A 21,189-nucleotide genomic window follows, 5' to 3' on the forward strand; every position below is an offset into this window, starting at 1 on the left:
AATTTGTCAATCAGTTCGAGATTTATTATGAGGGCTTGTTTAAGGGCCCGTGAATTTACACCTACGTCAGACGTCTCGGGTGCGTTGCGTCATAAACATAAAATGTGCCGTTGCGGCATGTTGTTTTCTTCACTGTATAAACTGCGCGTTGCTCATACAGCTGAAATTTCACTTACTGCCCTCTGGAGTAAACAGGTGGTACTACAAGCTTGCATTCCTCAGGAATCTTCCTTATTACGGTCCAGGGGCATTCCGATTAATGGCGTTAATTTTTTAAAGCGTTATTTTTTGTAAAATTAATCGCACTGAATTAACGTGTTAAATCGTCAGCCCTAAAATATTTATACAGATATAAATATGTATAATCATTATATATTGAGATATTGTTATATGAGGGGCTTTTTTCAGCAAATATTTGTATATGCGATTAATTAATCAGGACACCATGTAAATAATTAGATTAAAATTTTTTAGCGATTGACAGCCCTAATTTAAATACAATTGTTTATTGTTAGTTCATAACAGGTAATAATGCATTAACTATCCTTGATACAACTTAGATTTTTTTTTTATGTATTATATGTTGAAATTAACATTAACTAATATTAATAAGTGCTATTAAAGTATTGTTGTTAGTTTATGATAACTAATGCCATTAACTAATATTAACAACTGCAACCTTACTGTATAGTGTTTCCAATATTTTACTGTGGTTTTCTCCATTTGGCATATACATATAATACAAATGTATTTATGAAAAGTCAGCTAAACAACAAATCTGTTATCAAAGTTAAGAGATCTAATGGTAAATTAGTGATCATTTTGATGAGCACTGATAATAAGGATGAAACTTAATTAAAAGGTTAGATTTATCTACTGAGTTGAAATTAAATCAACCCTCATCCGGCAGCCCAGCAACAAACAGACAACACACCTATACACAGATTTCCTGTTTATACATATTATTATAGTTATTATATGCTATTTTCTATAGTTTTCCACATACAGTATAAACATCAAACATTTCAAAAATACCTAATTATTAATTAGCCTAAGAGATGTATCCTGTGGTTATTGAAAATATTACAATTATTTACTAAAACTAAGTTCAAAAGGAAACTCTATAGTAAAAATGGCACATTACAACACACAGAAATCCAAAGTGCATTTCATTTGTTTTTATTTCCTCTGTCCATCCATAAAGACATTGCACCATACATAAATAATTATGCTGTAAAAATGACTCAGTATTTACAAGTATTCCATATAATACTTTTATATAAAACTTTATATTAAATTTAGATAGATTACATTTGGGGTTGTGAGTGTATGTAGTGAGTGTGTGCAGGATGTGGTAAGAGTACAGTATGTGTTTGCATTTGTTTGTGTGTGTGTGTACGCTATCTGTGTTTGTTGAGCAAAATCTCCAACCAGCACGGACATGATGTAATAAACTGTCTTGAGTAGCACGGTCCCCAGCCCTTGGCAAAACTGATCCTCACACTGTTTGGGTCGTATGGCCCTTCATGGTGTGCCAAATCCCTGGGATGTTGAATTTGGCATGACTTCTCATAGTCAAAAACCTTAATGGAGTACCCTGGCATGACTCTCCTCACAGTCAAACTCATGTAGGGCTGATGCTCCAGAGTGGGTGAATTCACAAAAATAGGGTGCTGACTACGATTGTAGGCCCAAACTCCATCTGGCTCTTTGCTGAGGAGGATGCCATGTCCGATCTTGCCACGGGCACGCTGCACGGAGGTGGAGCGAGGAGAGAGTGGGAGCAGGCCCAAGCATAAGCCTGTACCCTGAGGTAGGTCAAAGAAGATGCTAAGCGAGGCATCGTGCACTGGGTACAGACGGCCCACGCGTGTGCGAAGTTCCCAGTATGCCACGTTACACCAGTGATTCTGTGCCAGGGAGGAGGGAGACATATTCGCATCTGAGGAGAGAAAACACAATGAAAGAAACTTGAATTTCATTAAAGGATACCATAGCACAGAAAACACAGCAGAAAACTAGATTTTAAAGGGAAAGTTCACCCAAAAATGAAAATTCTGTTATCATTTCATAACGCTGATGTTGTTCTAAATCAATATGACTATATCTTTTTTCCATGGAACACAAAACAAAATTGCAGGCAGAATGACAGCCTCAGGCCACTTTCACACTATTTGGCATGGCCTCAGTCACCATTCACTCTCAAAATATGGAAGAAAAAAAGTGAAAAGTGAATAGTGACTGAGACTAACATACTGCACAGCATTTCCTTTTGTGTTCTACAGAAGAAAGAAAGTCATACAGGTTTGGAACAACATGACGATGACCGAATTTTCATTTTTGGGTAAAGTATACCTTTAACAATTTTTTTCCCTCCTCAACAAATGAGTTTCTAGCTGCAGTATTTTTTTTCTTCACTGGTTAAAAAAGTCAGCACAAAAAATGCGATAAGATGTTGTGAAAACTCCTTCATAATAAGCAATGTAAAACAGTTTATTGTAGAGTAACATCAGAATGTGCAGTTCTGAAAGCCTCTAAAGTCCCAAAAATAGTGTTCCTAAGTATTTCCACACTTATTTCTACACTAATATGCTGTCATGACAAATAATGTTTTTAATATTACAGAGAGCCCATGTATTGTCGAAATCTCGATTAGATTCTATCAGAAGAGGATTTGAAACTGAAGAAGCAACGACCCCCACTAACCGGCCCAAATCTGTCATCTCTGACTCTAACACCCCCCACTCTTGCCCTAGCATTCCTCCCTCTGGGCCCCCTCTCCCCCTCCGAGGGCCAGCATTCAGCTCTCTGACCACTCGGTGAAGGCCCGCGACCCCCTGACCCCCCAGCCGCCAGTCTATCCAATCTGATTAACTCAAACACAGACTGATGGCATTATTTTGCTTCACAGGCCCTATTGAGAGAGAGGATCTAAAGCCCTGGGCCTGTGCCTCCATTCTGCTCAGTCTCAACCCTCTCTGGCCCAATCAGATTGCAGAGGACACACTGTTAATGAAGTAAGTTTTGTTTAAGGAGGGGTTCTGAAATACACAATCGTTATCTCTGATTCTCCCGTCATAGACTTAGTGTGTGGTTCCAAATACACACAAATCAACACAGGCATGGGAAAGAGGGAGAGATAGCAGAGTCAAGGAGAATAAGATAATTTCCATAGAAATTTCCATACATTTTAGTCTCTTTCTAGATTTAAAATCAAAACGATGGAAAAACAATGCACAAACCTACCAAGAAGGCATCAAAAAATGCAGTTAAGAATGTAAAAGTCTTATATTTAACTGTCTCCATTATTTGAATCCTTCAAACAAATCTTGAACTAATCACAAGCAAAACAAATCCTTGCAAGTTAAATTCTGAAAACAATGGTAAAATTGTGATCAATTGCAGGAAATGTCACACTCTACTTGCGTACTAATGTTGGCTTGACAATTTTTTTCAAAATCCCAGTACAAAGATCAACATTTCTAAAACTAACTCCTCCTAGAGCTTTCAATCTATATCCACCAAACTTGGCAGACCTTCAGTCTGTTCTAGAATAGTGTGCTGTGTCTTTTGAAACTGAACGACCTTACTTTTCTTTGCACAGCAGATGATAAAAATTTGATAAATCCCATAAACCTACAATAATGGAATGTCTGAAAGGGCCAATGGAATGCTTGGTAATTCAAACTGCAACTGTAAAATTTTTTAATGTAAACAAACCCACACTTTTAATGTGTTTAAGGGTGTGTTCACACTTGTAGTTTGGGTCTCTTGGTCCTCTTGGTCTGGACCAAAAATGAAAATGATAAATTTAGTCCTGGTTCGTTTAGCGTTCAGACTGGCATTTTTAACACCGAACCTAACGGTACAAAACCAAAGGCATCAGGAAAAATTCACAACCTGATTGTACATCTTTTATGACATATATTTTTTGACGGAACTTACCAATCATCCAAAACAATGCTGGCGAAATGCACTCATTGGATGTATATATGTATTTATGGTGGTATTTTTACCAGCTGAGAAAAATCGCAGAGTTAATAAAATGTGTAAAGGAGTCAAAAAACAAAACCAGGAATTCCTCAGTTGTACACACAAACAAAGATATGCTGCAAGGACAGCTGACGAGCGGTTCCGACGCCAGTACCAAAATGTAATGGGAAACATTACATGCTTGAGGTCAGTATTAGGCAAATTACTTCCTGTTTTTGGTCGGTTTAGACTTCTTTGGTCCATGTTGCTTTCATATATCAATCGAACCATACCAGAGTTCGTTTGGAAGCGGACCGAGACCCACTTTTCAGGAGGTCTCGGTTCGCTTGTTTAGTGTGCACCAAGGTTCGGGTGACAGCGTTCATATTTGTTCAAATGAACCGCACTAACAAAGCAATCGCACCAGAGTTTGTTTTAATCGAACCAAGCCTGCCAAGTGTGAACACACCCTAAGTTGCTCTCTCTCTTTCTCTCTCTCTCTATCCAAACTATCTATCTGATGGTTTATCCAACCCGAGTCGTACATAATTTACGAGTTGGCTATTTCGTATGGTTTCGCACAATGTTGTTCACATAAACTCATATGACTTCATGTGCAAATTCCAGGATGTCTAATGCGGATGTAAGCGCGAGTTTCGCACACAAGGCATTAAGGACAAACTTATTAATATTATGCCCTTACACAAACCCCTTATCTAAACTTAACCAATCAGTAGAGTGTGTCAACATGATAGGAAGCTGTTGTGTGTGACTGAAGAAATTGTTGGGTATTAGATGGAAACGATTGTGGCAGAGCGGAGGGTGGGGCCAGGTGGTGATTATACACACTCGGTCCCTTATCAGGAGTGTTAAGGGATATAAACGGGCGAAGAGGAGACAATATAAATAATAGTTTAATTCGAAATTTTAACTAAAGACACAAACGACGGACATGCCCGTAAACAAATTCTCTCTCCTGCACCATCTTCCGCGGTTGGCCTTAATCCCTCTCGGAGGCTTGATTAGCCTGATAAGGGACTGGGTGTGTATAATCACCACCCGGCCCCACCCTCCGCCCTGCCACAGATGTCTAGCGACGCAATTCGTAGGATTTCAAATGAGTGCAGTCACACGATATCATACGAATTAGCCAAATTTAGAAAAGTTGTACGAATCTGGACGATTTCGCAGTGAGAGTATGTTGGTTTATCTAGCTAGTTTGCCGTTTGTCTTACTGTAATGTCTGTATAATAATTTAACTTAAAACTTTTAAAACTAGTTTAAGCTTTCAGACAAGGCTTTGCCAAGCCAACATTAATGTTTGTCGTGAACAACTTTACCTATCTTGTTTTCAATGTTACTTATAAGCAATGTGATGCATGCACAGTTGTTAATGCCTGCTAAAGCATTCTTGGTACTTGTGTGCCTAGTCCAACACCACAAAATTAGAGGGGGGAGGAGAGGATGGAGTCGTGGCTGTCCTGCTGTGCCAAATATTAGATCTCCGTCCACATATTAGACCCTTCCACTGAGCCAGCGAGTGGTTAAGGGAGCGTAGAGGGGTGATAATGAAAATGCCACAATGAGAACTGCCAGAAAACTCTAAATCACTTCCAATATTTTCACAATTCTACAACAATAGCACTACTTGAAATTGCTTGGTTCCAAATGTAAGCCAACTTTAAATGTGCATCTAAAGGAATATTTCAAAATAACCCTAGTGTTTCATTTTTATTGTAATAAAATTGGAGTGGTGGTGGTGTAGTGGGCTAAAGCACATAACTGGTAATTAGAAGGTCACTGGTTCGATCCCCACAGCCACCACCATTGTGTCCTTGAGCAAGGCACTTAACTCCAGGTTGCTCTGGGGGGATTGTCCCTGTAATAAGTACACTGTAAGTCGCTTTGGATAAAAGCATCTGCCAAATGCATAAATATAAATATAAAACATAGTAGTCTGGCAGCAGTCAGTGCAATTCCTTATCTACAGTATGGCTGGGTAAGCATATCATGATTCTTTGAAGTACTTTTTGGAAGTCATTTAGTAGCTCATTCATCTGAATGATGAATTTGTAGTGAGAGAATATACTGCATATTGATCCCCATCTAAAATTAAACTAACAGCCCATGTCAGGATGAGAAAGCAAAATGATTTGTTTCTGTCACAACACTAACGAGACAAATATCCATAGAGTTCCTATAGATAGGAACAAACACAATTTCCACATAAACACATTACATCAAATCAGCCAAAATTAACGAGAACTTAAACACCTTGAATGAGTGTTCCTCCAGAAACAGGAGCAACTAATTTTCCAGCAATTTATAGAGTAATTCTTTGTCGACATCTGTAAAGTATCTCTGCAAAGATAGTCAGGACTTCATTAGTTAAATTGCGTGTTGGCCTGTGCTCTGTCAGGAAGAAGGAAAGCCACAGCGATGCCTGTAATTTAAAGCTTATTTTAAAATGTGACTTGCTGGCTGTGCCAGGGTCTGCATTGCAAAACTCAGCAGGAAGCAACAACATGAATATAATGAAGGCAAGAATGTATGTGACACACCAAAAGAGGATCTTGTTCCCCGTCTTCTGACTTCTAAATGCTTTTCAGCACTGCGGTAATCACTGCAGTGCTGGGAGACATAGCAGATAAGAGAGCAGGACGCTCTGAGTCCCCAGTCAGCATCCTGACAAAACTGCCCATTGTTGCTCATAATCTAATTTACAGAGAGTTTCAACTCTGTGCTGAAACACTGGTAGATGATATTATTTAATCTATTTTCATACAGCACTTCTAGATATCTGCTGCACAATATTCAAACAGTCAAAAATGGAAACTTGGAATCCTCAGAAGGAAGTATAATCCATGTATTCAGCACAACAGAAAAAAATGCTATAAACGAGAGAGAGAGAGAGAGAGAGAGAGAGAGAGAGAGAGAGAGAGAGCAAGTAACATACTGTATGTCTGTCAGTCTCCAGACCCCCCAAAAAGCATTTGGCTTCATAATAGGACTAAATGAACAAGAGAAAGAAGGAAAGAGTATGACAAAATAAATGCCTGCTCTTAGGCAACATGTTTATAGTTTAAAAATCTTAAAATAAGCACTGAGACTTCTTATGTTTTCTGAGGTTTGTTAAGTATTTGCAGTAGAGAGAGGAATGCTTTGCTGACCAATGCTTACAGAAAAATACGAATACACGGATAAGCCTTTAATAACTCACTGAACATGATATATTGACCACGTTTACATGCACTTAAAGGTGCAAAATGTAACAATTTACATGTAATATTCACCTTTTTTTGCCAATGTGTGAACGGCTTATAACGCAACTTAAAAAATGTGCCCTTCCCGGACTTCCTAGGTTGCCTATTATAGCCTGTAGACTGATTTTCATGGGATAGGAGCGGGTCGCTTTTGCCGGGAAAATCCAAAGGATGTGACGTTTATGCACACTCCCGAGAGCCTTGCCTCAGACAGTAATAGCTTCTCATCCGCTATTCAACAGCGAAAACAGTCTGCAACACTAGGTAATGTTATCTTAGAGATGGAATCCAGCAAACGTCCGGATCCCAGCACAACACCGACTCCTACACATACTCAGAGTAAGCCCAAAAAAAAAAAAAACAATAATAAAAACAAAAAACATTCATCTACTGAATCCAGTCTGGCTAAGCGGGAACATGATCGAGGGAAAACTAGAGTGAACATCGGCAGGGGATTTCTTTCAAATAATTTCAACAACCTTCTCTTTACACTAAAAGTCAGGTATACAGGATAAAAGTAAGCAAACATACTGGTTTTTATTCGTAGTACAATATATGACATACAAAACATACAATAGTGCAACATAACAGTGCAACAGTAAACTGTCAGGTATAGTTCGGTAGTATGTAGATGTTTATGTGTATCAGTATGCTATGCTAGAAAAAGTAGTTTTAGTTTAGTATCAAAGTTTTTTGTGATACAATCATAACGGTGTAATTTTAATTATGCTACCTCATCTGTCAGCATTATGCCAGTGAATCACGTTCAGACTCTTTGTATGTTATGTCATGTCCCTATAGTGTGTGTGCAGGAGTAAAGGGTAGCTGGCTGCAGTTTATATAACAGCCACAAGTGTCATTAATAACAAGGGTTTCTGAATCTTAAAATACTGCACCTTTAAGAAAACAGTTTATACCAGGGTTTTGAAGAAAATGGCATTCTGAAATGTAATGTAAAGGAGAACAGCAATTTCCTTAAGCTGTTTAAGTGATTAAGAGAAAGCGGTTATCATACCCAGGTTTCTCCCGGAGAACTTGGCTTATGTGGCCAAGTAAACACATAAGTGCACATTTGAACAGACCGGAGAAATAATGTCATAGGATGGAGCCCAATAACAAGCCAAAACAGTGGAAAGAATTAAACATTTCTGGGGCTACAGAGGGAAAATCACATACAATATAAACTATACCCATATACACACACCAATGTAAAATATTGACGATCACTCACGTTTGCAAATGCACTCGCAAACTGGGGAATTTTTTGAGTTTTAAGTAAGAGGGCAAACCCCACTATTGCAGGGCAATTCCACTGCATATCACGCTGGACAACAAAGGTTGCAGGGAAATTATGTTGCTGTGAAGAAAGCTGCTTACTGAATGAGCTGCATGTATATGGCCGTAAAGTGTACACCACTTGTACAAAGTATGTAAATGGAAACACTGCTTTCTCACAATAAGCCACTTTCTGGTGGCCATGAAAACGTAGTGATTGATTAGCAGCTCTCAAAAATGTACTTAACTCATCATCATGTTCTCACCCTCATGTTGTGCCAAACCTGTATGACTTTCTTTAGTCTGTGGAACATAAAAAGAGTAATGTTATGCAGAATGAAAGTCTCAGTTACCAATCATATTTATTTTATGGAAAACAGATGCAAAAAAAGTGAATGGCGACTGAGAATAACATAATGTCTAACATCTCTTATTGCGTTCCATGGAAAAAAGAAAGTCATACAAGTTTAAAAACAACATTTGGGGAAGTAAATTATGATAGTCTTTCCATTTTGGGGTGAACTATCCCTAAAAGTATACATACAACATTAAATAATTATATTATTATATCAAGCAATCAGTCTTAGTAGTTACTGAATGCAGTGGCAGGCCGTGGATTTTAAATCAGTCCATAAGGATCTCTTTCTCAATGGTGATGACAGCCGACTTGTCAACAAGATCTCATGCTCTTCACTTTCAAATTACGTACATCACTTAAAGCGTGATTGCGTCACTCAAGGCCAGCTAGAAGGCCTCGACTGGGATATATCCTAAAAACCACACCCACCAAGAACATATAAATCAATCTGATTGGCTGATGAATCTGACACACTGACTTTAGTTGCTCATTCATTTGCACTGCTGAGGGATTTTGTGGAAATTCTGAAGGCCTGACGGGGTGGAGCTCAGACTCACACACTGCTTCGGCCATGTAATTTGTGAAAGAGTTGTCTCGCGTTGCTTGTAAGCATCAAGGAATAAATTCTGACTGGATAAACTTTGTTTTTCTCTATTTGTTTGTAGATTAATTAAGAGTGGAAAGTGATTAAAAACACATATGCAAAAAAGTGATTGAGAATGATAGAATTAAAAATATTTATTTGTCATGTTAGGCCAGCAGAGAAGGCTTTGCTGGTCCTGAGAATTCACCACTGACTGAATGTACTTATTACACTTTTAATGCACTAATTTGCTGAAGATTTCACCAACCTAAATAGTCTTGTGACATTCCACTGATTGAATGCGTTGCCTCAGTTTCTGTGTAAGGCAGTATCAGGAAGGAAGAATCTGCAAGAAATAGGCAGATGAAAATGTTTAGTTTTTTTCTATTTAACTGCATTCCAACAACACGACATGCACAGATGACACAAAAGGTTTCAGAAAGGGACTGTCAGGATAAAACAGTAATTAAACAAAGGGATTAAACATCATACTTCACATCAAGGTAGGTAATTTTTTTAGAAGCATTACAAATCAACAGATGCTTGTTTAAACTGAAGAAAACTGTATTACTTACTCAGCGGCTTGTTTTCTGATAAGGGAGAGAGATGGGAGTAAGGAGGAGGGGGCGTGTCTGAAAATAGAGAGACTTGGGTCACAACTTTGGCTTTTTTGAATGAGCATCCCTCTAAACTGAACACATCTCTGACTATCCATGCCTACATGATCATTTGACCACACATACAGCTGAAGTCAGAAGTTTATCTTTTCAGTTTTTCACAATTCCTAAAATGTAATCGTAGAAAACATTCTCTGTTTTAGGTCAGTTAGGATCACTACTTTATATTAAGAATGTGAAATGTCAGAATAATGGTAGAGAGAATGATTTATTTCAGCTTTTATTTCTTTCATCACATTCCCAGTGGGTCAGAAGTTTACATACACTTTGTTAATATTTGGTACCATTGCATTTAAATTGTTTAACTTGGGTCAAATGTTTTGGGTAGCCTTCAACAAGCTTCTCACAATAAGTGGCTGGAATTTTTTCCCATTCCTCCAGACAGAACTGGTGTAACGGTGTCAGGTTTGTACACCTCCTTGCTCGCACATGCTTTTTCAGTTCTGCCCACAAATGTTTTACCGAATTGAGGATGGGGCTTTGTGATGGCCACTCCAATACCTTGACTTTGTTGATCTTAAGCCATTTTGCCATAACTTTGGAGGTATGCTTGGGGTCATTGTCCATTTGGAAGACCCAACTGCGACCAAGCTTTAACTTCCTGGCTGATGTCTTGAGATGTTGCTTCAATATATCACATACATTTCCTTCCTCGTGATGCCATCTATTTTGTGAAGTGCACCAGTCCCTCCTGCAGCAAAGTACCCCCACAACATGATGCTGCCACCCCCATACTTCATTGTTGGGATGATGTTCTTCGGCTTGCAAGCCTCACCGTTTACTTCCAAACATAACGATGGTCATTATGGCCAAACAGTTCAATTTTTGTTTCATTAGACCAGAGGAGATTTCTCCAAAAAGTAAGATCTTTGTCTCCGTGTGCACTTGCAAACTATATTCTGGCTTTTTTATGGTGGTTTTGGAGCAGTGGCTTCTTCCTTGGTGAGTAGCATTTCAGATTATCTCGATACAGGATTTATTTTACTGTGGATATAGATACTTGTCTACCATTTCCTCCAGCATCTTCACAAGGTCCTTTGCAGTTGTTCTGGGATTGATCTGTACCAAACTACGTTCATCTCTAGGAGACAGAATGTGTTTCCATCCTGAGCGGTATGATGGCTGTGTGGTCCCCTGATGTTTATACTTGCATACAATTATTTGTACAACTTCTTTGGAAATTGCTCCTAAGGATAAACTATACTTGTGGAGGTCCACAATGTTTTCTTAGGGTTTTCTTGGCTGATTTCTTTTGATTTTCCCATGATGTCAAGCAAAGATGCACTGAGTTATAAGGTAAGCCTTAAAATACATCCACAGGTACACATCCAAATCAGTACAACTCCTTACAGAAGCTAATTGTTTAAAGGCTTGACATAATTTTCTGGAAATTTGATATAGTCGATTAAAAGTGAAACAATCTGTCTGTAAATAATTTTTAACTGTAAATAAACAGTTGATGTGCTTAATGACTTGCCAAAACTATAGTTTGCTAATATGAAATCTGTGGAGTGGTTGAAAAAAAAAAAACCGTTTTTATGACTTCAACCTAAATGTATGTAAACTTCTGACTTCAACTGTATACCTATAGATCTTATACTGAGACAGTTTGTCTGGCAATATTTACAGCAAATAGGAATGTTCCCAGTGTGGTATGGAAATCATTTGTCAACCATGCATGGAATCCAATCAAAATTAACCTGTTCACATGATTACACAATACATTTAGCTGAAACTGTGAATAAGAATTTCACGGTAAAACACAAAGACTAAGGAGAAATTAATTATGTTAAAAGCTACATTAGTAAATTAAATGAAGACTTTACAAATTTCTTTAGCTTTATGGTTTGCTGTCACTAAACCAGGCTCATCTCATCCTCACAGTGGGGAAAATGTTCAAAAACAGTAGAGAACAACAGCCTTCAAATATTTTTGGAAAGACAGTACATTATTAACTTAAAAACACAAATTGTACAATCAATTCTGTTCGTAAGCTGGAGTTGTTCATATGAACACAATGTCAGGGTAATGTTCTTGTGAATAGGGAGGGAGCTGAGCAATTGAGAATCCCAGAGGGAATCCCAGAGGGATATTTCCACTTCCTGAACAGGAGTATCACTGTCCAACTCCCCTCCCCATCATTAAGTAAATTCACCCACGCTTCAAGTCAAATCACATGTATACTAGTACAAAGACTTCATTTTGTTGGTTACTTGATGCAGCTAAGAAACAATAGTGCACTTCAATTACACAGCAAACAACAATCAAGAACATTTATGCTCCGATCATAACCGTAACCATAAATGAAGATAGTATTTGACATAATATTGATTACCACATTAATTTAGTCTCGTCCCTCCTTTACTTTAAAAAAATCAAAACAGTGTTTCAATGAGGCAGTTACAATGGAAGTAAATGGGGCCAATCCGTAAACGTTAAAATACTCACTGTTTTATAAGTATAGCCACAAGATGTAAACAATATGAAATACGATTTTAGTGTGATAACATCACTTACTAACTTTTTCTGTGTAAAGTTAGAGCCAATTTAACAACTTTGTTGCCATGACGATGAAATGTCAACAAACCCCAAAATGACTGCAAAAGTTATAAACAACTTAACAGCTCAAATAATATTCATGTAATTTCTTTTAAAAAATTATAAGCTTCAGATTTCTGCCATTAAACCCTCCAAAAATTGGCCCCATTCACTTCCATAGTAAGTGCCTCACTTTAACCAAAAATTTGTTTTTAAAGAAAATGAATTGAAATAAATTTTTTGGTGATTTTCAACATTATGCCACAAAATCTGTAAATTAAACTTAACTTGTATTGAACCCAGAATATTCCTTGAAACTCAGACAAATAAGTAAAATGTTAATAAAAGCCTTATAGGGGCCGTTCACACCAAACAAAATACTTTTCCTTACCATCCTTAACTGGTCCACAGATGCGACTGTAATGATAGGGGTTGCAGCAGCAGAGTGTCTGATTGTCTTCTGCTTTGAAGCTCTGACAATGACAGAGTGGCTTGAGGAGAGAGGAGAGCCGCAGGTCGGGCCAGCGGAACAGCCTACACAGCAGGTACTGTGGAGACACCAGCTGACCTCCAACCCGCACCTCAGTCTGTGATGCCAGAACACATACACTCGGCATCCCACATTGAGACTCCACTGCCTCCAGTAAAACATTCAGAGACTTCTCTTTCATCTTTTTCAGGAACGCATAAGTGCACTTCTTCAGCTCTTGCTCGGTCACGGCACCACTTTCCCGTTCCGCAGCACAGTTGTTGTGGTTTCTATGGTCCACAAGACAAGTACGTCTAATACCGCTAGGGAAGTCTTTAAACAAACAGCATGTCACCGTCCTGTCCTCGCTCAGGGGGCTTCCACGCCGCTCATGGTCAACAAGGACCCCCGGCTCTCCACTTTCCTCTACAAGTCTGCTGCAAAAGGCCCCAGTGGTTCCCGGTGCGTATTCCGTTCTGGGGATTTTCTCCGGGTTGCTGTCACTCCGTTCGTCCGGACCTCCATCGTCCCACTCTTTACCTGCGGTAAGCAAACGGCTTCTCCAGAGTCGCCGAACCAGACCCGTGCGTCTCGTCCTGAACATACGACAGTTTAAACAGTTTTCATTCGTTTTTTCCCTATGTTTGGTCAGACCCGTGGAGACTCCGACCACTCCTGCGCTCTCTGTCCGACATCAATGATCTGTGCTTACATGCACAGCGGCGCAAAGCCTGAGCAAAGCCCAACATTAGACTCCGGGGCTAAAATGTATCAACACTGTAGCAAAGGGATGACTGCAATGGTAATAGTGCAATATGTAAGAAGCAGTGCATCAAGTTTGCAAACATTCCCCTTCAACATGAGAATCTTTATTAATCGGCTTACGTTTGGACTACGCGAAATGTGCAATATTCAAAAAGAATAAAGCTTTTCGCATGTGGTCTCCGAAACAGACATTTTATGCAGCTCAACTCGTTTTCCCCCTCTAACAAACCCTCTGCAGCAGTTTAATGACGCTGAGCACATGAATGGATCTCCGTATAATCCTTGTATTCACATTCCACATGCTTCCCGCGGAAGAAAATTATTGTGTTGCAACGGAAAAGTGGCCATTCCAAGAGGATAGACGGACCTGGTATGACTTGAGGTTTCCGCTCCTTTAGTTCCGTGTTTCGGGCGAGATTAATGGGATTCTTCGATTGTTTCTTTCGCCGTTTAACTCTATTCTTCAGATCCACACACTCACTAACTAACTCACTCCACTCACTCACACACACACAAACACACACACACACGGGTCCCTGAGGAGAGCCGTGGAGCCATTGGTTGATTCCCATCATGTGCTCGTCTAGACACTTTGGCGGCTGCGAGCCGCGCTGATTGTTGCGCAAACACAGTATCAAGTTTCTGAACCCTTAAAGGAGCAACATGTACCTCTATGTTGCGCTTAGCGATATTTAGTGGCACAGTCGGTGTTCAGGTTAATAAAACTGGTAATGTATCACAACAGAGCATGAATCCATTAAAATGACTACAGAATACATTAACAAAAGATTCTTCACATGCGTCTCCTCTGATAAATCTTTTTCAAGTTCTTAAATTAACCTTACAGGCCGCACCAAACTACACCAGTCCTGATTGATCTCCTTAAGCCACTAATAAACTGATGACACTTTATTCTTACATTTGCCATTAACAAACATATACTGTAGGGAGGCCACATTTTATCAGATTAGTAGCTTGTTCATCAACATTTATATCTTTCAAATTAAAAGACATAAAAATACATTCATAAATACATTAGCCTACTTTATTTTCTGTTTTAACTGTCTATTAACTGTTGTATAATACAATAATGCTTAATAGGTTATTCATGAAAGTTATACAATGTTTTTTTGTTTGTTTGTTTTTTTATCCCCTTTTCTCCCAATTTGGAATGCCCAGTTCCCACTGCTTACAAGGTCCTCATGGTGGCGCGGTTACTCACCTCAATCCGGGTGGTGGAGAACAAGTCTCAGTTGCTTCTGAGATCCAGGTCAATCCACACATTTGATCATGTGGCTCGTTGTGCATGACACCGTGGAGACTCCGCATGTGGAGGCTCATGCTACTCTCCAATTTACCACATGCCCCTAAGAACCCCTAATCATGACCATGTGGAGGTTACCCCATGTGACTCTACCCTCCCTAGCAACTAGGCCAATTTGGTTGCTTAGGAGACCTGGCTGGAGTCACTCAGCACGCCATGGATTCAACCCCATGACTCCAGGGAGTTATACATTGTTAATATATTTTATATGACATAAACTACCACAAAGAAGCAATTCTACATATACTGTTTTTCCAGACCAGTGGTTCCCAACCTTTTAACCTTGAAACCCCCTACTTATATATGTCTACACATACAGCCAATGCAAAGGTTATGCAATGCACGTTCCCATAAATCATTGAATTATAATCAGGGCTGGACTGATAATCTGGCATACCGGTCATTTTCCCGGTGGGCCGACGCACTTTGGGGCCAATAAGGAGTGGACTGGCCATCAGGAGAACCAAGCGAATGGCCGAATGGGCCGCGATAAGCTAAAATGAGCCACCGCGTTATGCAAAACGGAACACAAAATGGCACCGCGATATGCAGAAAAGGGCAGCGAACATAGTTGTTATGTAAATCCCGGGCCGCTTGCAGCCAGAGTTTTAATTCTGATGGTAGGCTGCAATAATAAGTTCATAACTTTGGCTCAGCTGTTACTCGCATCGTGCGCACAAATAATTTTCTGCATTCTCAAACAGTTTTCAGACGCAAATGCAAGTAAAACGCTGGCATTGTAGAGTCCTGATGTAGAGTAGACTTCTGCTGAACACAAATTAAGGTTTTTAAAAAGTAATTAATATGACTCTAATCGATTTTGGGTGAGAATACACTAAAATACAAATTCTTTGTATTGTACCTCTTGCCATAGCAGTCTCCTTGGCAATCATGATTTCAAGCTCATTTACACTTCCTAGTGCTTTATGTATGCACAGAGCTCTAGAGGGTGGTAGAAAGTGTAATCAAACTGGAAATCATGATCGCTAAGTAGGCTGCTGATGTCAAGATTTGTGATTGTTTTTAAATTTTTCAGTGTCAGTTCTCACTCAAAATCTATTTGCTGCTGTGAGATGTTACCACACTATTTCACGAAGGCACTTGCAAGTTCCCAGACATTTCTGGGGGGAATGGCCCTAGCCCTCACCCTCCGATCCAACAGGTCCCAGATGTGCTCAATGGGATTGAGATCCAGGCTTGTCGCTGGCCATGGCAGAACACTGACATTACTGTCTTGCTGGAAATCAAGCACAGAATGAGCAGTATGGCTGGTGGCATTGTCATACTGGAGGGTCATGTCAGGATGAGCCTGCAGGAAGGGTACCACATGAGGGAGGAGGATGTCTTCCCTGTAACGCACAGCATTGAGATTGCCTACAATGACAACAAGCTCAGTCCGATGATGCTGTGACACACCGACCCAGGCCATGACGGACCTCCACCTCCAAATCAAGTACAGTCCATGGCGTAAAGCTCATTCATTCAATGATAAACGTGATGAAATAAAGCAACGAGTCAACGAGGCGCACAGCACAACACTGACAATTCAGGTGGCACAAAGCAACACAATTTAACACCATCTTGGGCAGAAGAACGAAACACTCATTTGGAGGCAAATCTCTGGGTTTCCGAGTAAGAGGTCTTTTGGGCATTTAACCTGGTAAGGGGATCAAGAGTGCAGTTAGAAACAGGTGGCAGTCATCAGTATCTGCGAGAGGAGAGTAGGAGGAGCAACAGGAAAGGTGGATAACAGAAAACAACATAACAACAGTCTAGACAATAAAATTACAACAAATGTTTAGTTTAGCCTATAACTTTGATGTAAAAGTGAGATTTCAAATGTTGGTCTCAGTATTTTTCACCTCCCAGAGCAGAGCAGTGTTTAGTCATACAATTTTCAAGCTGACTAAATTATTTTCAAGACAGCCCTAAAGAAAAAAACATATTTAAAATTATTGTATGAAGTCAAGTATGAATTTATAATTATAAATTATCAGTAGATTTGGCACCATTATTTTTCCTGTAATGTTTCATATAAAACATTATTTCTCGTTGGTCTAATGATTATTTAATGTGTGATAAAATCCCAGTGATATTGGTGACTATGGTGAATAATACTTAGTACACATAATAAACATTTAGAATGGCAAACATTTGGTGCCTGTTAGCAAAGGCAGAATCCTCCCTTCAAGTATTAGACGGAGTTATGATAACTGTTTTAGCCTGGCGTCAGGCTAATGATAGCAGCTACTCTCATTAAGTCTCCTAGATAATCTATCAGCAGAGTTTTGGAGCAGAGACAGAGAGACCAGCACCAAATCACCTTCTAAAATAACCCAGTATGGACAGCCATGGTCCTGTTGATGGGGTCTAGCAAGACCCAACAGGAACAACATGTCATCAAGCCCCTTATTCCTAATGGATCTTTGGGAAAGAGGGGAGACAGTGTTGAGAAAGGGGGGCAGTCAGGTCTATTGGTTTCACACTCCAAACATCAGTACATTTGTAATGGATGATACTAACTCCAAGAATACTACAGAAATGTCTAAGTGTTAATAGAACAAAGTAAACCATAGTTTAGTTGAGACAAGTTAAGTTAAGATGGGCTTGAGTTGTGCTTAGTAGGAATGGGATGAGTTGAGTTGAGTTTATATTTTGTCTGTAAATCTGTTCATGCATTAGACATTGTAAAGATGTTATAATGTTGCTTTACATTTTTGTCAGGACATGGTATTGTTGACCTGATTTGTGTCTAGTGGTGTGGTCTATGGTAGCAGGAAGTCATAGCTACAGATAGACATTACCAGTGTAATCTGCCTCCAGTGGAAGGTTCGGGCAATCTAAACAGAGTTTCGGCAAGCAAAACCTCATTTATGGTTAAGACTTGGAGACAGCCAGAGCCCTAAATTAATGTCTGCTGTGTAAATGAGATAGATGCATCTACGTGGCAGGAGTGTTCACATATGAAAGCACTATGTAATATCCTTAACAACAGCAGAGCATGATGGAAATTGTCTTCGCCTTTGGAAATGGCACTGTAAATAACAGTTTTGAAAGATAATTACCAAAACACTCTTATTTAAAACCCTGTTTTTCCATGACTTGAATGAAAGGGATAGTTCACTCAAAAATGTTGCTCCAACCCTAAATTACGTTCTTTCTTCCGTGTAACACAAAGGGAGTTGTAAATTGTTAACATCATCTCAAACTTTTTTCTTCTTCCATACAACAAAGATGAATGGTGACTAAGGGCTTATCTCCACATGTGACCTTTTGTGTTTGGAACAACAAGAAGATGAGTGAATTATTACAGATCTTCTTTTTTTGGTGAACAATCCCTCTAAATGATTATTTGTTTATGAGAAACTTAACACCCTCTGGAATATTCTATTCTTTAAAGCATCAGCTGTGAGGCATTGTTCACCATACAGAAAGCATGAAATGCAACAAAAAGAGCAAATCTTTGTTATCCCAAATTCATAAAAAGAACATCAAGACAGAAATCCACATTAGAACATTTGAACATAGTACAGAAAAGGCCCTTTCCCACTGCAGGAACTAAAGCCAGTTTTGAGTACTTTACAAATTAGTACTTTTCGTTGTATTCGCACATGAGAAACTATGATTCCTCCTTGCCATGTAGAGGCACTTTAGAGGGACTTTTTTGCTCCTACTCTAGGGTAAGTACTTTTTGAGAAAAGAGGGATTATGAGATGTGGTGCAACATGTGATTGGTCAATTAGTTTGATGCTCAATGCATTGAGAAATGCAGAGTCGACAGATACCATGAGTAAACAAACTTGTAGCTGCTGGCCTGCTACTCATAGTATTGCACTCATTTTAAAATGTCCTTAACAGAAATAACACAAAACCAACAAAGTATCAAAGAGTATCACCTGTTTCACGTGTGTTTGTGTGAGAGGTGAGCAGATATGCTGCCTGTCTTTAATGGGTGACACTATTTTAGTTTTCATCGCATCTGTACTGTGTGACTTTACAAAAAATAAAGTTATTTCTGGATTACTATACATAAAATTTTTCATGGGATAACAGACATAAATATTCAAATGTTTGACAGTGGGTAATTGAAATCTATTATAAATATGATAAATTGGTTTATAGTGCATTTCAGCATGTTTTCCACTGATTTCAGCATCTGCTGCATGTTTAAAATAGGCTGAGCATGTAATCTCTCTGTGTAAAGTCCGTGGACCCAATTCTAATAGCACTAAGCGATACGTCACATGAACATAGTCGGTGGACATGACAATGAAGTTTTGGTATTTTCGTGCAAGTATGCACTAAGTCTAGGTGCAAGTGGGTCACTTCACTTTTCTTGCTTTAAAAATTTTATTCATTTATTGAAACACGCAAAACATATATTTCTAAATTCAAATTATACTTCAAATGAAACGAAAATATAATCAAAATAACAAAGTGATCGAAATCTTATATAACAACCTCTTATATAATCACCAGCCCCTTTTGCAGTGACGTAAATATCACTCTTCGACAACAGGTGGAAAAATACCAATACAAATTGGATCATAAATACAAATAAAACTAATAATTGAAAAATAAACCATGACATCTAGAAAGTTTAACACAAGTCTCAAATGTGTTTGGTTCATAAAACGGCTACAACAGTGACATATGACATATGATGGCGTCATGGTACAGTATATTCCGGTTTAGTGCAATACAGTGTAAGTATACAGTAGGTGCAAAACATATGTGCACGTAAAAAAAATACAAAAACAAACAAACAAGTAAATTCATATTTAGACGTGTTACTTATACAAACCAATGTGTTCAACCTTTAAAATCACTATTTTTAAATTTTATTTTAACTACCTCTACAAACCAAACTAAACTATTTAATTAGCACATTCCCATATAAAAACTCTGCTTTATTTTGCTTTAAGCCTCAGAAAAAAATATCAATATGACTTTGAATTAAAAAATTCAAAATATGCTCAAGAGGTGTATTCAAGTAAATGTTTAGTGTGAATTGTATTTGTATTGCAATATGTAGTTTTAGTTTAATAGATCTGGAGAAAAAAAAGAGTCTCATGTCACTGACCCTTAAACATGGCCATAATATACATTAATTTTGTGAATAAAATCCATATTATGATCATGAAAGAATAACTGTTACAATAACTGAACTATTAGGGGAAGTTTGGTCTGTTTATATGAAGGATGCTTAAACAGTGGTGCAAAAAGTTGTTCTTCACACAAAAGCATTTTATGGGCGAAATCTGACAATTTTTGAATCACAATTTTTATTTGTCTTTTATTTCACAATTGTTTGCACATTTGTCATAGCAATATCTTACCTTCTGTTCCAGGGGCGTGTCTAGGGGGAGGCTGGGGGAGGCAGTGCCTGCCCTAGGATAAGCTCTGCCTCCCCTGAGAATATGAGAAATAATCTGTCCATCTGTTGTTTTGAGTGTAGCCCCGAATGTATTTTGAATAGTTGACTGACAAATATGAAACCGGACAAAAGCCTATGGAAACCCCCGAAATCATAAGTTGCCTTATTTCATTGTGCTTTGGCATTAATCTAGTGGCTTGGTAGCTCTGAGTTAACGCAGTCACCTTTCACACTGGACACCATGGTTTGAGCCTCGTTCGGAGCGTACTTTTCTTGTTTATCAGGTGTTGTTTTCGCTAAGGTTAACCAATAAGCATTAACATAAAATGTATGTATGACTTGTTTTGTGATATTAGTTTGTAGGAAATATACACTTTGATTTGATTAAATGGTTGTGTAGAGTGTAGCAAAGACAGACTGAGGAGCAGCAGCTGTGCCAGAATCAGGCATGGAAACTGGTAATAAGTCACTTAACTTTAGAGAAAGTTAAAAGTGAAACATTGTTTATCTCAATGATCCTAATGAAAGGATTTTGACAGATGAATTATTCTCATAGAGATGATGAGAATTATATACAGTTCGATGCCA

At 38.7% G+C, this 21,189-nt stretch overlaps 1 protein-coding gene across 1 annotated transcript; it reads right to left on the reverse strand.

The window, feature by feature from the left end:
- Nucleotides 1–700: 700 nt before the first annotated feature.
- On the reverse strand, nt 701–14,389 carry LOC127658919 (mothers against decapentaplegic homolog 6-like). The gene is made up of 4 exons (XM_052148494.1): nt 13,058–14,389; nt 10,027–10,083; nt 9,720–9,797; nt 701–1,942 (listed from the first exon to the last, which is right to left on the reverse strand). The coding sequence occupies exons 1-4, from the start codon at nt 13,737–13,739 to the stop codon at nt 1,401–1,403; spliced, it is 1,359 nt and encodes a 452-aa protein (XP_052004454.1). The 5' UTR covers nt 13,740–14,389; the 3' UTR covers nt 701–1,400.
- Between the last annotated feature and the right edge of the window lie 6,800 nt (nt 14,390–21,189).

The sequence above is a fragment of the Xyrauchen texanus genome, chromosome 2, assembly GCF_025860055.1.
Source record: "Xyrauchen texanus isolate HMW12.3.18 chromosome 2, RBS_HiC_50CHRs, whole genome shotgun sequence".
In the NCBI taxonomy this organism is placed as follows: domain Eukaryota; kingdom Metazoa; phylum Chordata; class Actinopteri; order Cypriniformes; family Catostomidae; genus Xyrauchen; species Xyrauchen texanus.